This window comes from Schistocerca serialis, chromosome 2 (genome assembly GCF_023864345.2).
Source record: "Schistocerca serialis cubense isolate TAMUIC-IGC-003099 chromosome 2, iqSchSeri2.2, whole genome shotgun sequence".
Taxonomy (NCBI): Eukaryota; Metazoa; Arthropoda; class Insecta; order Orthoptera; family Acrididae; genus Schistocerca; species Schistocerca serialis.
The window spans coordinates 214,360,743-214,378,710 of record NC_064639.1 but is presented as its reverse complement, the minus strand read 5'-3'; the positions used below and the strand labels follow the sequence as shown (position 1 = coordinate 214,378,710).

General features: G+C 43.4%; 1 protein-coding gene across 1 annotated transcript in view; it reads left to right on the top strand.

Moving 5' to 3' along the window:
- Positions 1 to 17,746, top strand: part of LOC126456953 (uncharacterized) — a 41,824-nt gene extending 24,078 nt beyond the window's left edge. The window contains exons 2-6 of the mRNA XM_050092890.1: positions 6,270 to 6,502; positions 8,539 to 8,691; positions 11,542 to 11,842; positions 13,638 to 13,817; positions 15,379 to 17,746. Of these exons, the coding sequence (XP_049948847.1) occupies positions 6,270 to 6,502; positions 8,539 to 8,691; positions 11,542 to 11,842; positions 13,638 to 13,817; positions 15,379 to 15,579 (1,068 nt within the window). The 3' untranslated portion in view covers positions 15,580 to 17,746. The remainder of the gene's footprint in view (positions 1 to 6,269; positions 6,503 to 8,538; positions 8,692 to 11,541; positions 11,843 to 13,637; positions 13,818 to 15,378) is intronic.
- The last annotated feature ends 222 nt before the right edge of the window (positions 17,747 to 17,968 follow it).

The window sequence follows — 17,968 nt, the reverse complement described above, 5'->3', positions numbered from 1 at the left end:
CCTTTCCGGCAATCGTTCTTCCCGCGAACGGTACGCGACTGGAACAGGAAAGGGGGATAATGACAGTGGCACGTTAAGTGCCCTCCACCACAGACCGTTGGGTGGCTTGCAGAGCATAAATATAGATTTAGATCTAGATGTAGAAGTTTCATTTTCACTGCACGTGTTTCAAATACGCTGAGCTACCAGAGAAACTAGTATAGTCATGCGTATTCAAATACAGAAATATGAAAATAGGCAGAATACGGCACTGCAGGCAGGAACGCCTATATAAGACAAGTGTCTGACGCACTTGTTACATCAGTTACTGCTGCTACAACGGCATGTTATCAAGATTTAAGTTGGTTTGAACATGGTGTTATAGTCCGCGCACGAGAGATGGGACAAAGCATCTCCGTGGTAGCGATGAACTGGAGATTTTCCCGTACGTCCATTTCACCAGAGTACCGTGAATATCGGGAATCCGGTAAACAATCAAATCTCCGACATCGCTGCGGCCGGAAAAAGATCCTGCAAGAATCAGACCAACGACGACTGAAGAGAATCGTTCAGCGTAACAGAAGAGCAAACCATCCGCAAATAGCTGCAGATTCAATTCGGGCCATTAATAAGTGTCAGCCTGCGAAACATTAAACGAAACATCATCGATATGGGCTTTCGGAGCCGAAGGACCGCTCGCGTACCCTTGATAACTGCACGACACAAAGCTTTAGGCCTCGCCTAGGCCCGTAAACACCTGCTGGACTGTTGCTGACCGGAAACATGTTGCCTGGTCGGACGAATTTCGTGTCAAATTGTATCGATCGGATGGACGAGTACGGGTGTACAGACAACCTCATGAATCCATGGACCCTGCTTGTCAACAGGAGACTGTTCAAGCTCATGGACACTCTGTAATGGTGTAGGGCGTGTGCAGTCGGAGTGTTTAGGACAACTGATATGTCTATATACGACTCTGACAGGTGACACGTACGTATCCTGTCTGATCACCTCCATCAATTCATGTCCATTGTGCATTCCGTCGGACTTGCGTGATTGCTTCAGGACGACACGGCACCCCACACGTCCAGGAACACCCTTCTGAGTTTAAACACTTCCGCTGGCTTCCGAACTCCCCAGACATGAACATTATTGAACTTCTCTGGGATGCTTTGCAATGGACTGCCACGTCGTCCTGCGGCACTTATGCGTAGTCGCGGGGGTCCTACACGATATTAGGGAGGCGTACCAGTTTCTTTGGCTCTTCAGTGTAATAACAAACCGAAATTATGCTGTCATAGTCTTATCATTAAAAGGTATAACCTTAACTTAAAGGTTTAACACAATAAAAACAGTAGTAAAGTTAGAAACTGTGTACTCAGGCTGTTAAAAAGAAGTGTCGAATATTTTGCGGGATGGTAGCAGCCACCAAAACAACAAGACAGAACTCTAGCGAACACAGGCTCTAAAATGCATACGTTAAGAGATGTGTTCACTTGTTGAACCGAAGATACGCATTTTACAGTTTCGAAGGTGAGTAACTGCTCAAATCTCTTAAGGTATGCATTTTAGAGCCCATGTGTACTAGACATTTTTTTCTTGTTCGGAAGGGTCTACCACCTATCAAAACATTCGACACTTCTTTTGTAAACACCAAGTATATGTCGTAAGGCTGCATAGCTTACGGCGCTCAAATTCCCAGGATGCATTCATATAATGATAATGATAATGATAACACATAGCGACTTCCAAAAAACTTTACATATAAATTCCACATTTTTCAAAATGTGTTCCCGCTGACACTCTCCTCAAAATAATGAAAGGAAAAATGTTTATCGCTTACTACATTTCCAGTACTAAAACTTCAGCCTCAAGTATGACGCTTTAGTTTATTACTTCTTTAGTACCAACTCTACTCGCAACACATTTTCCAGGTAGTGTCCACACATGCCGCTGAATGGACCTACAAAATTATATCACAGTTTGACACATTAGTGCAGGAGACATGGCATCATAATCACAAAAGAGCCTGAAAAACTAGCTTTTCTTGAAACAGAGTGCAAACTAGTCAGATTATACTCATCCTGTCTTTGATAATAAGAGCAGATAGCTGCTTCCAATAAGCTTTTAACATAATTTGAAACCTTTTCAATATTACCTTGGTTACAGCCCCACAAAATAATAAAAGGAAAACACTTGGTTTTGACTGTTTCGTTAGACCATGGGTAAATAATCTGAACAAGGAAAACAGATGGTTCTGACTCTTTCGTTAGACCATGGGTAAAAAATTCGAAGCTGTAACATATGTAAATGTAACATTTTGAGCATACAGAGGAAAAGAAATCCGTTACCCTGCAACTACACTATAGATGGTAAATTACTGGAAACATCATCCATCGTAAAGTATCTATCCAGAGCGGCCTTAAGTGGAATCACCAAATAAAACAAATAATAGGAAAAGCAGATGAGATTCATAGGTACAATCTCAAGGAAATTTAATAATTCATCCACTAAAAAAGTGGTTTCCAGGCAGGCTGTTGTACCGATTCTTGAACCTTGTCCATCAGCCTGAGACTCTTAGCAGGTAGGACTGACAGAAGAAATTTCAGCAAAGAGTGTCGCGTTTCTGACAGATTTTGATGAAACTTCTCATATCGTAACGGTACAGTTCCTTCTACAGATGTCAGCCTTGTAGGAAACCAGGACGTTCGGGGGCAGCACAAATTTCCCCTGCGGTGCATGCAACCCATTCATCATTCCTATACTGCGGGAAATCTATACCTTCAACTGCCTGCACGTCGTGACATTACATTTTTATCTACGCCTAGCTATGTCCTCGTGGAGACCGTTCACGTGAATAAACAATACTCAATTCTGAAACGTGTTACTGTACGAAAAACAAGTGAAAGTAGAGCTTACCAGGGTAGAAGGTATCTCTTTTCTCAGAAACACAAGTTTTTACCCTTGTGTGTTCCAGAGCAAGTGCACATTTCATACTTGAAACTATAAAAATTAGCTCCAACAGCAACAGTAATGAAATTAGAAATAAACGTGATTTAAAGTGATTGTTGGAAACAAGCACAAGTAAACTGATATCGGCTTCAATTGTACAGTAAGAGATCTGCGAAATCCTTCGCAAGTACTTTCGGTTTTTCGTCACTGTTATTTCCTTTACGATCATTTTCCCACCGTGCAAAGTAGTTGATACAGCCATGGTTATTACAGTTCTCATAAGTACCTATTTTCCTATTGCTACACGTTGTTGATTTCTTTTTCAGATCTGTGGAAATAACTTTCTATACATACATACATTCAAAGGAACTTGAGGACATTAATTTCGATATTTAACCCGATGATGCAATGTTCACAAGGCCCTCCCTTACAATGGACAAGAGTTTCTTACACGCAATACATTCGCTAGTAGTTAATTATAATAATTATCATATAATAGACAGTAATGAAACGACAACCGTTTGAAACAAGATATGAATTTATTTAACGCTATTTGGAGTGATAGTACTGACTAAGACCTAACGCAAATAATGGAAGCGATTTTATTACTTCTGCTGCTGCTAACAAGAATAATAACAATAGTGACAGTAACAGATACATAATGTATTTACAGCTGTAAGGAAATGAGATATGAGCGAGAGTAATTGAAATAGAGAGCACCAGCTAGCGAATTGGGGAAAAGAGGAAGGCGCGATGGGACATAACGCTACGTTGTAAAGGTTAACTGTTATTGTTTTAGTGTATATGCCATTAACTCTCTTTCGAAGGTGGAGAAGTCAGTTAGTTCTTTGACGAAGTGAGGCAGATCATTCCAGAATAGGGTTCTCGCTACGATGAATGAGATACAAGTTGTTGAGTGATAGAAAGAGCAGAGAAAGGTTTTCCACTCAATGGCATGGTGATACAGCAACCAGTAGGTAGAATGAGGAGAAAAAAACAGTCATAGTTACGATGTTGAAATTACTATATGTTTATTCATCAATGACACGTGTTTCACCCACTTCAACGCGTCTTTAGATTGGCCGACAAATGTTGATAAGCAAGTTATGAATACTGATGATACAACATCCGCAAAAATAAATTGCCCTTGTCATGTGCAAAGAAAATAGTCGAAGTAAATATATGCTTCCTTTATGTGTTAGAAGCTTAACGCCCGATAACCTTGCCGGGACGCGTAGCGTGGTCTAGTGAATACAAGGCAGGAACAGGCCTGTACAATCTTTCAAATGATAAACATGCTGCAAGCGACGTTCTACATCCTGCGACAACCTACGCACTGGTCAGTCTGAAGATGACTTGAGTTAGGCGAAACGGAAGTCATTGATGAATAAAGAAACAGTAATTTCAACAGCATAACCAAGACTGTTTTGTTCTCCCCATGGTACAGAAAGGATTTTGCCCCAAAGGAAAAGAGTGTTAATGCTGTGTGACAACATCGCTGTAACCAACAACTGAAAGTACATGTGTTTCCACAAGTCTCTTTATAAAATCAAAGGGAATGATCATTTTTTTATGTTTTTGTAGAGTATGAAGATAAACTACTGGCAATTAAAATTGCTACACCACGAAGATGACGTGCTACAGACGCGAAATTCAACCGACAGGAAGAAGATGCTATGATATGCAAATGATTAGCTTCTCAGAGCATTCACACAAAGTTGGTGCCGGTGGCGACACCTACAAAGCGTTGACATGAGGAAACTTTCCAACCCATTTCTCATACACAAACAGCAGTTGACCGGCGTTTCCTGGTGAAACGTTGTTGTGATGCCTCGTGTAAGGAGGAGAAATGCGTACCATCACGTTTCCGACTTTGATAAAGGTCTGATTGTAGCCTATCGCGATTGCGGTTTATCGTATCGCGACATTCCTGCTCGCGTTGGTCGAGATCCAATGACCGTTAGCAGAATATGGGATCGGTGGGCTCAGGAGGGTAATACAGAACGCCGTGCTGGATCCCAACGGCCTCGTATCACTAGCAGTCGACATGACAGGCATTTTATCCGCATGGTTGTAACGGATCGTGCAGCCACGTCTCGATCCCTGAGTCAACAGATGGGGACGTTTGCAAAACAACAACCATTTGCACGAACAATTAGACGACGTTTGCAGCAGCATGGACTATTAACTCGGATACCATGGCTGTGGTTACCCTTGATACTGCATCACACACAGGAGCGCCTACGATGGTGTACTCAACGACGAACTGGATGCACGAATGGCAAAACATCACTTTTTCTCATGAGTCCAGGTTCTGTTCACAGCATCACGATGGCCGCATCCGTGTTTGGCACCATCGCGGTAAACGCACATTGGAAGCGTGTATTCGTCACCGCCATACTGGCGTATCACCCGGCGTGATGGTATGGGGTGCCATTGGTTGGACGTCTCGGTCACCTCTTGTTCGCACTAACGGCACTTTGAATAGTGGACGTTACATTTCAGATGCGTTACGATACGTAGCTCTACCCTTCCTTCGATCCCTGCGAAACCCTACATTTCAGCAGGATAATACACGACCGCATGTTGCAGGTCCTGTACGGGCCTTTCTGGATACAAAAATGTTCGACTGCTGCCCTGACCAGCACATTCTCCAGATCTCTCACCAATTGAAACCGTCTGAGCAGTGGTGGACGAGCAACTGGTTCGTCAAAATACGCCAGTCACTACTCGTGATGAACTGTGGTATCGTGTTGAAGCTGCATGGGCAGTTGTGCCTGTACACGCCGTCCAAGCTGTGTTGGACTCAATTCCCACACGTATCAAGGCCGTTATTACGGCCAGAGGTGGGTGTTCTGGGTGCAGATTTCTCAGGATCTATGCACCCAAATTGCGTGAAAATGTAATCGCGTGTCAGTTCTAGTGTAATATATTTGGTCCAATGAATACCCGTTTATCATCTGCATTTCTTCTTGATGTAGCAATTTCAATGGCCAGTAGTGTATGTTAATGCCTGCTTGGAAACTGTAGTCTTGTGCTGAGCTCAATTTAGGTTTTCGTCTGTTATTACTCCTAGACGCTTTGTAGAGGCATACAAATTTGTCGGTTCCATTTAGGGTCAAAAGTGATAGGAATACCCGAAATGATCTATAGTGACCATCTTGGAGCGCTTGGGTTTGGGATGAATTGAGCATTAACTTTTCTCATTTTGATAATGCACACAAGTCAGCATTGACATGGTAGTGAAATAACTACGTTCAAGGCCCGTTAATCCGCCTTCCAGCTGTCAGTCGCAGTGTGAGCACCAGAGGAGTGCTAAACAATCGGTTGCGTTGCAGGTGCTGTTGCTGGCGACGGCGTCGCTGGCGCAGTACAACGGCAACTACCTGGACAGTGACTACCAGGACTACCAGGAGCCTGCCCCCAGCCGGCCCGCGCCACCCCCGCCGCCCCCGCAGCGCTCGTACAGCCGGCCGCCTCAGCAGTCCTCGCCGGTGCGCTCCTCCTTCTCTAGCTCGGCCGCCAACGCCGCGCGCCCCACGCCAGTGCCCATCCTCAAGCAGATCAACAGGTACACACTCCAGTCAAAGGGAGGCGCTCTGCCGCTCTCTGAGGGCACACGTAGCTTTAATATCATCTTCCCAGCATCCCTGTCAAGCCTGACCATTTGACACTTTACATGACAATTATCTTTTTCCCATACGTGTGAGTTATCACCCTTCCTCCTGATCTCTACAAATTTCCTGGTCTCGGAGTTGCACCTTCACCGATCGCCCTCACTTACGTGTTGTACACATTCCAATTCACCTACAATTTTCTTCCTCCATGGATGTCCCTAATACCAATGAAGCCATTCCCTAATGCCTTACCTACGTCCTGTCATCCCATCCCTTCCTATAATCAATTTTTCCTTCGTCGCCGATTTTGTGAAGAACTTTCTTATTCCAGAACGAGATTTTCACACTGCAGCGGAGTGGGCGCTGATATGAAACTTCCTGGCAGATTAAAACTGTGTGCAGGACCGAGACTCGAACTCGGGACCCCTCCCTTTCGCGGCCAAGTGCTCTACCATCTGAGCTACCCAAGCACGACTCACGCCCCGCGCTCACAGGTTCACTTCTGCCAATATCTCGTCTCCTACCTTCCAAACTTTACAGAAGCTCTCTGCGAACTTTGCAGAACTAGCACTCCTGAAAGAAAGGATATAGCGGAGACATGGCTTAGTCACAGCCTACGGGATGTTTCCAGAATGAGCACTTGCCCGCGAAAGGCAGGGATCCCGAGTTCGAGTTTCGGTCCGACACACAATTTCAATCTGCCAGGAAGTTTCATATCAGCAAACACTCCGCTGCAGAATGAAAAACTCGTTCTGGAAACATCCCCAAGGTTGTTGCTAAGCCATGTCTCCGCTATATCCTTTCTGTCAGGAGTGATAGTTCTGCAAGGTTCGCAGAGAGCTTCTGTAAAGTTTGGAAGGTAGGAGACGAGGTACTGGCAGAAGTGAACTTGTGAGGGCGGGACGTGAGTCGTGCTTCGGTAGCTCAGATGGTAGAGCACTTGCCCGCTAAGGGCAGGGGTCCCGAGTTCGAGTCTCGGTCCGGCACACAGTTTTAATCTGCCAGGAAGTTTCAACTTTCTTCTTTACCTCCCGAGGAGATCACGAATGTAAAATTAGAGAGATTAGAGCGCGCACGGAGGCTTTCAGACAGTCGTTCTTCCCGCGAACCATACGCGACTGGAACAGGAAAGGGAGGTAATGACAGTGGCACGTAAAGTGCCCTCCGCCACACACCGTTGGGTGGCTTGCGGAGTATAATTGTAGTTGTAGATGTAGATGTATTGCTTATAAGCCCACTTTTCATCATCCTTCTGTAACACCACACCTCAAACTTTTCAAACCTCTTCCTTCCCAGATTTCCCACAGTTAATGATTCACTTCCCTAAAAAGCTGTCATTCACACAAATTTCTTTTTCGAGATGAACCCTATTTAATATACTGATAGATTGTTTTGCCTATACTAAGCTGCTTATTATATTCTCCTTGCTTCGTACGTCACGATTTAGTTTTCTTCCCAGGTGCAGTAGTGGAATTCCTTCACTTCGGCTGCTACAGAGCCCCAGTTTTATGTTACAATTATCGATAATTTCATTTTCACTGTTTTTCGATACTTTTTCTTCGGTTTCCTGTCAGTCCATATTATGTGGTCATATTCTGTTCTCTACATTCGACAGCATCTGTGTTTAATCTACTTACTAAAGATAATACTAAGGATAGCAACGTAATCAGCCTATCTTATTATTGATATCATTTCACACTGAATTTTAAACCGTATCTGAAAATTCCTTTTATTTCCTTCACTGCTTCTGCAGTATAAAGGTTGAAGAGCAGAGCAGACGGACTGTGTCCCTGCAGTACATTCTCTTTAATCAGTGTACTTCTTTTTTTTGGTTCTACATTCTTATTATTCCCTCTTCGTTGTCCCTGTAGTGTTCACCATCATAGTATTAGTGGATTGTAAATACGCTGCATCACTTTACAAAGTCGAATATTAGTTAGGTAAAACCGTAAAGATACATCTATAGAGACAGCTTACTATAACGTTTCAGGCACAACGAGGATGGTTCATACACGTACGGTTACGAGGGAGCCGACGGCTCCTTTAAGATTGAGACCAAACTGACGACAGGCGAGGTAATGGGCAAGTACGGCTACGTCGACGACAACGGCAAGGTGCGAGTTGTGGAATACGGCGCCAACAGGTGAGCTGCCTCATATGCTAGGTGTGCAAAAGAAAATTGTCTCAGAAAATATTTCACTTATCTTAAGATAGGCAAACCAACTTACATCATCTACCCCACGCGCGGATGATGTAAGTTGGACTGTCTACCTTAAGGCGCGTGAAATATTTTTTCAGGCAGTTTTATTTTGCCCACCCTGTACTTGTTACATTTACAAGATCTTTTATCCACCTACTATTCGGAATTATGTTGATTAACTATACATAGCTTGTAGATCGATATGTCACTGTCTTTATTGTTGTCTTCATTTTTCTCACAACATCATTCCTCTCTCTTTGCAACTACGGTAATTTCTTCACTTGTTACTTCATCTGAAACTGAAATTATTTGCAATCTGTCTTTACTAAACTCATGGATGGAACTTAATGAAATCAGAGACATATAAACAGAGCGCTGCTTAGTCTGTGTTTGTTGAGTAAAGTGACGTCTCTCAGTACAGATGAGTATTAAGGCGGAAGAGAAGAATCACAAGCACTAGGTTTCCTCCGAATATAATGATGTTGAAATTACGATTCACTGTAATAATTAAATTAGTAAAATAGGGTAGCAGTCGTGACAGTTATTTGTTCGTCAAATAAAAATCATAAAGATTTTCTTCGGATGTTTTGGGAGCAGACATTGTTCATACTGTAAGTATTTCACACTTGGTGTTGAAAACGTGATCTTTATGGGCGGAACACCTGCACAGATTTAACAGAGTTATAATCACTGTACGTGAGACTGATTTTAATTCGCAGAATTACGGTCACAGAAAACTATTGTTGATAGTTTCCTTTACCCTTTTAAGTTATGAGTGAGTCTATGTTGACAATGGTAAGTTATTATTTCGAAGTCTAGCTAAGGGAAAATAATATTACGTAACAGTCTGACACAGGTTGTGGATCTGAGATCGGTTACCTACGCATCTTGTCACATTCTTATTGGGAGCTTGTCAAACTCTAAAGCGTGTGGCACAGAGCAACTTATAGTCATAGTGACGAATCGTGCAGTTCAGTTGACAAGGTTGAACATGACGTATCAAACTGGGGATATGAGGACTGCCTTGCTTCAATCCAAGGCCATTAAAAAGTGATTTTACCGGAGAATATGACGGTGGTTTTGGGAGATTCTCCTACATTCATCTAATTCCGTCTTACCGAAACAACCCAAAAAGATATAGCTTTCTAAACACATTAAGTTCACCTTTAAATATGCTAATCAACATTAGACAATAGAATGCGTGAAAATAATGCAAGGGTGAAGTTTTATGAATGGACACACAATTGAGTAACCGTTTTTAATGTTTATGTCCTGTTTTTCCAGTTTATGAATATTTTGTGGTGATTCTTTCTTGACATTTTTGTTCCTTTTGCAGTTCGTTCAGACTTCATTTGCATTCCATACTTTTATTGTTCATTGCCAACCTAACACTGTCAGCATGTGAATTAAAATGTTTTTATGGAAAACTCGTTGGATACCCTCGATGTAATCATAACAAGATGTAGCTCCTGAGCGTTACAGTAAAAATTCATTATCATAATACGTGTTTGCATACAGTAATAGAATATACTTGCCACTTAGCTATCAAAGAAATCTATCTTTCAAAAATTGAATGTGTAACTGTTTCTGCCAACTTTAGCTAACCGAAAAATAGTATATTAGGTCGACAACTTTGCTTCCGCCGTTTTGCAATAGCTGGCAGTATCGGCAAGTGGTGTGCATGTTGTCATATAGTAAACTTAAGCATTTGTTAACATAATGCCATCAAAACATTAGTCGATTTGTGATTGCGTCATAAAGGTATTCTCGACTGGATATGTCAACTTACGAGCCCAGATTTTTGAAGCTACTGAAACCGATGGAAAAAATCACAGGAGCTCGTTACCGAAATCGAACCATACGATTAAGCCAAGCACTGATAGATAAACCGCCACAAAACAGCGACAGACTTTAAAAGGTGATTTTGGAGCATGACAGTGCTCGACTGTGTCGCAATACCTGTCAAAATATACTTGGATATGTTGAAGTGGAATGTCCTACACCACCCGCCGTGTTTTCCAGAAATTGCTCCCTGTGACTACAACCTTTTCCGGTCAATGGCACACGGCAAGGCTGGCCAGAACTTCCAGTCATATAAACAACTACAAAATTGAATCGATTCATAGATCTCCTCAAAAGACGCTTAATTCTTCCGCCCTCGGATTCGTTTTTCTGCCCGAAAGATGAAAGTATTGGTCAGAGATGACCAGTACTTCCGATTGTAAATTTTTTGTAAGATTTTCACAATGAAGTCTAGAACTCCATAAAAAGCGGTGGAAGGAAAGTTATAGACCTAACAGTTTATATACAAATGGTAATTTCCGTATCTTTCCCCCTCCTGGAAAATTTCTGCAGACGCCGTGTGTAACGACTTCATGTACGCAGCCTGCCTGACTTGTCCTATGGAGATGTAAGCCCCAACATTTACATCTACATCTACATGATTACTCTGCAATTCACATTTAAGTGCTTGGCAGGGGGTTCATCGAACCACAATCATACTATCTCTCTACCATTCCACTCCCGAACAGCGCGCGGGAAAAACGAACACCTAAACCTTTCTGTTCGAGCTCTGATTTCTCTTATTTTATTTTGATGATCATTCCTACCTATGAAGGTTGAGCTCAACAAAATATTTTCGCATTCGGAAGAGAAAGTTGGTGACTGAAATTTCGTAAATAGATCTCGCCGCGACGAAAAAGTCTTTGATTTTATGACTTCCATCCCAACTCGCGTATCATATTACGTGATAATACAAAACATCGCTGTTTTCATTGGTGCCGCTTGGTGCAGGTTCGGCTTCCAGCCATCTGGAGAGGGCATCACTGTGGCGCCGCCCACGCTGGTGGACGAGACAACGCGCAAGCAGCAGCCCGGAGGCGGGGGCGGTCTCGGCGGCCGCCTGTCGGCGCTGAGCAGCGACCAGCCCGAGTACGACGACGGCCAGTACTACGAGCCGCAGCCGCCCCCGAGGCCCGCCCCCAGGCCGCCTCCTCCCCGCCCCCAGCCCGCGCCGGTGCGCGCCGCGCCGCCCCCACCGCCGCCGCCGCCTCCTAGGCCTGCTCCCATAAGGCAGCCGCAGTCCTTCGAGCAGGTACGTGCGTTCTCCTTACTGCGCCATCTGGACACTGCTGTTATTGTGGTCTTGAGCCTGGAAACGGGTTTGATGCTCGTCTCCACTCAAAATCTATCCTGTAGAAGACTCTTCACCTCTGCGTGACAACTGTAACCTACATCCATTTGAACTTACTTAATGTAATCAAGCATTTGTCTCCCACTACAGTTTCTACCCTACACACTTCCATTACCAGACTAACTATTCCTTGATGTCTCGGGATGTGCCCTATCGACAATAGATTCGTTCACTCAAATTGTACCATAAATTTCTTGTCTCCCAAATCTGATCCAGTACCTCCACGTTTGTTATTCAACTTTGACTCAGTCACAACGTGGCGTATAGTGAATTGCACGCCAGAGGCATCGCAGCAAGAGCTCGGTGAAAAATGAAGCCATGTGTTAGGCGACATTACCCAATTTGGAGGAGGGGCAGGGTCACTTGACACCGCTGGAGTGACCGGTATGAGAGATGGCATGTGCCGACCACAACTTATTGTCACTCACTGCTCAAGAGGTACATGACACCCTGTGGGGTAATATTTTAATATTCAATATTCACCTCAGGATCTTCTCCAGAATTCCTGGATCAATTCCAGCCAAAATACGCACAGAGACAGCAGGTGTCAAGAGGATCAGCATTGTGGTGTTATAACATCCCAGTTCTAACAGAAACAGAGACGTGGGCAAAAACATGTTTCTTCCCACCCTCGGCATACAGACTGCCCTGCACTACAGACATGTTAGGGAACTGTATCAGCATGCCAAATAAACCCGCTTGGTGGGGCAGCCTACATGCCAGGGGCAAAAAATTGTTTTCCAGACCATGACGTGTAGGTTGTCCTGCTTGACAGACATGTGGTGTTGAAGTAGTATCGGCAGACTTCATTGAGTTGCTTTGCATGGCAGTGTGTACATCAGGGGCAAACAACTGATTTTCAAGCTCCTGATATCTAACCTGCACTGCATGACATATATGTTGTGGAAGTGGTAACTGCTGCTTTACTGAATTATATTGCAGGAGCTACATGCGCTGACAAGCATGACTGGGAACAGTTGGAACTAGGTAGAGGAGGGTATGGACAGAGTGACGGGAGGAGGATATGCACAGAGAGAGAGGAGGAGGGGGAGATGCATAAGGCAGAGGGAAGGTGTAAAGGCGTAGTGCTCAGGTGGTAAAGAAAGAGGGGGAGACAGAGATGGAAAGAGAGAACGGAGCAAAATATGGTCAGAGGTAGGGAAGGAGGAAGATATGATCAGAGGGAGGGGTGGAGGAAATGGGCAAAGAGAGTGGAGGAGGAGACAAAGAGACAAAGAGAGTGAGTGGGGAAGAGGAGATTGTGGTTGGAGGATGAGGTGAACAAGTGAGGAAGAGTTAGACACAAAGAGGGGGAGGTGTGTTCAGTGTATGCGTCGAACACATACACATGCGAAGTTGCAGGAAAAGGCTAATTCTGATAATAATCATTAATAAGAACAATAATGATAATAATAATAATAATAATAACAATAATAATAATAATAATAATCAATGTCTTAGCTACATGGACGCACCAAACGTGTCTCCTAATTTTAAAACTGAGATGTTTCACTAAAAACCCATTTTATATTAGTAGATAAGCAAATAATACGATAATAACTATATGAATGTAATTAAAAGTAAAAAACAGTATTTCGTGAGAAATGTTATTGGATCACGAAGTGAATGAAGTATGTGCATTGGATTCTTCATTAGACAATGAGACTGTACCACTGACCTACGTGTTGTTGCGCAGCTCTACGAGTCGCCCGCGCCGGCTCCTGCGCCGCGCTTCTCCGCCGGTCCGCCGCCGTCCAGCCGCAGCCACAGCCACGGACCCAGCCTGGGACCGGCGCCGCCCCGTGCCCAAGTGCCCGGCGCTGTCCCCGTGGGCGGCGTCGTCTACTCCGAGCAGCCGAGGCCGCCGCGCCCGCAGGTACCTACTCGGTCACTACCATCCAGCCACCAAACTACACTACTGGCCATTAAAACTGCTACACCAACAAGAAATGCAGATCATAAACGGGTATTCATTGGACAAATATATTATACTAGAACTGACATGTGATTACATTTTCACGCAATTTGGGTGCATCAGATCTTGAGAAATCAGTACCCAGAACAACCACCTCTGGCCGTAATAACGGCCTTGATACGCCTGGGCATTGAGTCAAACAGAGCTTGGATGGCGTGTACAGGTATAGCTGCCGATCCAGCTTCAACACGATACCACAGTTCGTCAAGAGTAGTGACTGGCGTATTGTGACGAGCCAGTTGCTCGGCCACTATTGACCAGACGTTTTCGGTGGGTGAGAGATCTGGAGAATGTGCTGGTCAGGGCAGCAGTCGAACATTTTCTGTATCCAGAAAGACACGTACAGGACCTGCAACATGCAGTCGTGCTTTATCCTGCTGAAATGTACGGTTTCGGAAGGGATCGAATGAAGGGGAAAGCCACGGGTCGTAACACATATGAAATGTAACATCCAGTGTTCAAAGTGCCATCAATGCGAACAAGAGGTGACCGAGATATTTTAACCAGTGGCACCCCATACCATCACGCCGGGTGATGCGCCAGTATGGCGATGACGAATACACGCTTCCAATGTGCGTTCATCGTGATGTCGCCACATAAGGATGCGACCGTCATGATGCTGTAAACAGAACCTGGATTCATCCGAAAGAATGACGTTTTGCCATTCGTGCACACAGGTTCGTCGTTGAGTACACCATCGCAGGCGCTTCTGTCTGTGATGCAGCGTCAAGGGTAACCGCAGCCATGGTCTCCGAGCTGATAGTCCATGCTGCTGCAAACGTTGTCGAACTGTTCGTGCAGATGGTTGTTGTCTTGCAAACGTCCCCATCTGTTGACTCAGAGATCGAGACGTGGCTGCACGATCCGTTACAGCCATGCGGATAAAATGCCTCTCATCTCGACTGCTAGTGGTACAAGGCCGTTGGGATCCAGCACGGCGTTCCGTGTTACCCTCCTGAAGCCACCGATTCCATATTCTGCTAACAGTCAATGGATCTCGACCAACGGGAGCAGCGATGTTGCGATACGATAAACCGCATTTGCGATAGGCTACAATCCGACCTTTATCAAAGTCGGAAACGTGATGGTACGCATTACTCCTCCTTACACGAGGCATCACAACAACGTTTCAACAAGCAACGCCGGTCAACTGCTGTTTGTGTATGAGAAATCGGTTGGGAACTTTCCTCATGTCAGCACGTTGTAGGTGTCGCCACCGGCGCCAACCTTGTGTCAATGATCTGAAAAGCTAATCATTTGCATATCACAGCAACTTCTTCCTGTCGGCTAAATTTCGCTTCTGTAGCACGTCATCTTCGTGGTGTAGCAATTTTAATGGCCAGTAGTGTACCTTGTTTCCCCGCTACTACCGCCATCTGTTTATGTGTGTATCGCTATCCCGTGACTTTTGTCACCTCAGTGTTGAAAATGGTGTTTTATTACATGAATCATATGTTCTCAGCCGCAGCCGCAACCCATCCAGCACCGCAGCCCCGCCCCTGTGTACCACAGCCCGCCCCCGCCGCCGCCCCCGAGGCCCTCCCCCCAGGTGAGGCAAGCTGGAACCGGAGGCGGCATCCTGGACCAGCTGGCCAAGGACTACGCTCTGCCGCAGAGCAACAGCGCGCCGCTCACAGACATCAGCTTCTCCTCCTTCTACTAGTGCAGTGCGCCGCCCCCTTATGGGCGTGTGCACACCTTTGTACAGTACTCAAACCTCTCCTCCTTTCTTTTGTACAGACATTTCAACATCTCCGCTTTCTACGATTTACTCTATAGACACTTCTCCGTAGTACAATTTGAAAGGCGAACTTAAGAAAAGACTTCACAGTCCTCATATACACTTTTCGCCCTGTATTTCAACAGAGGGCTGTGCGAACAATTAGTCGCACAAGAAATTCCTAATCTATCTATTCACCTTCTCTTACACATTTAATGTAATTATATCTGAATGTTCCTATAGCCTTCCGTTTCCTACAAACACCCGGATTTCCTAAGGAGCAGCAAAGAACGAATGGCAGTGTGTCTGTGATTTCTGTGAATTTTCTTTGCTAACATTACACAATGCTAAAGTCCTTCTTGAATCTCTTTTCGTACTATACACATGAATTAACCACTAATATGTTGCACTTTACTGAAAGTAGTTTCTGAAGCTAATCCCAAGATACGTAAACGTTATTTTGTAACAAGCAGCAACGTTTATCACCTGCTTGCTCTTTGCCTTATGTCTCCTGAAATGCAATAATCAGTTCTCCTGGTTCTTCGAGTCCAAAAACCTTTTCTAGATTTGTTTTCACGGATATTCACAAGCTACTTAATAGTTTAAACGTATAAAACGGGTTCTTCATCTTGGGCCACGGAAAGTTTTCTTATGCTTGTTCTTTATTATTCTTGGTGATAGGGCGTACCATACATTTATGATATTCGTGTCTCTGTCTTTCTGATATGGGTATAGTATATACTGCATTTCGGTAGCTGAAACTTATGTGCACTTTAACTTACAAAACTTAAAATATTTCTGTCTTTTTCTTGTGGAAATTATTCTCTTCGTTTTGTTACATCCATAGACAACAGAGCTATTGTACCCCTTTAACACACCATGTGAGAATTAACCTCTAAGTTGGGTGCAAGTACTAAAAATTAATTTCCGTCGTTAACACAAATTAAGATAATACTAATTTCTTTTCATACGGCAAAGGTAACTATTCTTAGGTACTTATATGTTACGTTCATTGGCATGGAATAACCTCTTCCACTGTCCTTCGCCTCTAAAACAATTTTTTCTGCAAATTCCTTTCAAGGACTTTCTTACTGTAACTTTACTACTATCCTCCCACATTCGTTCTATATCTAGTGAACGATCTACTTCAGTAGTTTAAACATATAAAATGTGTCCTGCTATTGCTATCTGGAACGTTTTCTATGCTTATTCTGTATACCAACTAGTAGTAGCAGAGCAAACCTTCCATTTTCGATATTTCTGTCTCTAGCTTTATCGGATGCGTTCCCTATCTAATGAATAACGTAACTGAGAGGTATACTTGTTTTAACTCACAGTGTATCTGTCTTTTTCTTTATGGAGTTGGTACGGAAATTTTAATACATTTAGCAATAGAACACAAAACCAGCCTACCTTACAACACCCTAGGTGACTATGTGATAGACGCTGATAGTTACTGAGCCTTTTCAAACTTTAACAGCTAAATTTGAGTGTCTCCTATGCACTTACACTATTTTCTGTTAATCACTCACATTTCCGGACCTCTAATGCTCTACTTGAATCCCCGTTTACTTATAACAGGTATGCTCAGCTTCGGAATTAACTCACGCCGTATACTACATGGATAGATTTATTAATGTAGGTGACATCGAACCACAGTGCTAGACAATTTTGTTATACAGGTACTAAAACAAAACTTACAGCTTTAGACTACTGTATATGCACCTAATTATTATTTTTGTAGAACTTTAACCTTCCTCCGAATCACAGGAACACTGCCAGTATTCGTTTCCTGATATGCTTCAAATAAGTTCAATACAAAATTTGTTTTAAATATTGACTGTTATCCTTAGGGTGTGACTGATGTTATTTATCACTTTTAGTCGAAGCATTCCAATTGTAAGAAAGTTTTCAATACTTCTGTATTGTGTGTGAAAATTAGATTGTTACGTTCCGATTTTAATGTTTTGAAAAATAATAGCCATATTTTTATAAATTTGAATGCAACAATTTTCCTCTATTTATTTGACGAAAATGTTAATTGACAAATGGAAAACAAATTTTGTTTCGAAATATATTTCCATATTAAATAAAACTGTGTTTTTTGTTATTTTTATTTTTTCATTGCACCTTCTATATACAGTGTCATTCCATAGAAACAGTTCCTTGTGCCTGATGAATTTTATTAATCGAATGATGGTAGTAGCAACACTGCAATTTTCTGTGATATCATAGTGCGGTGGTTTCGTTCACCGTCAGTAACGCTCACAACATGAAGACAGTAGCAGGATTAGAGGAAGAGATTGTGTCTTTGTATTTGTTTACACATTAA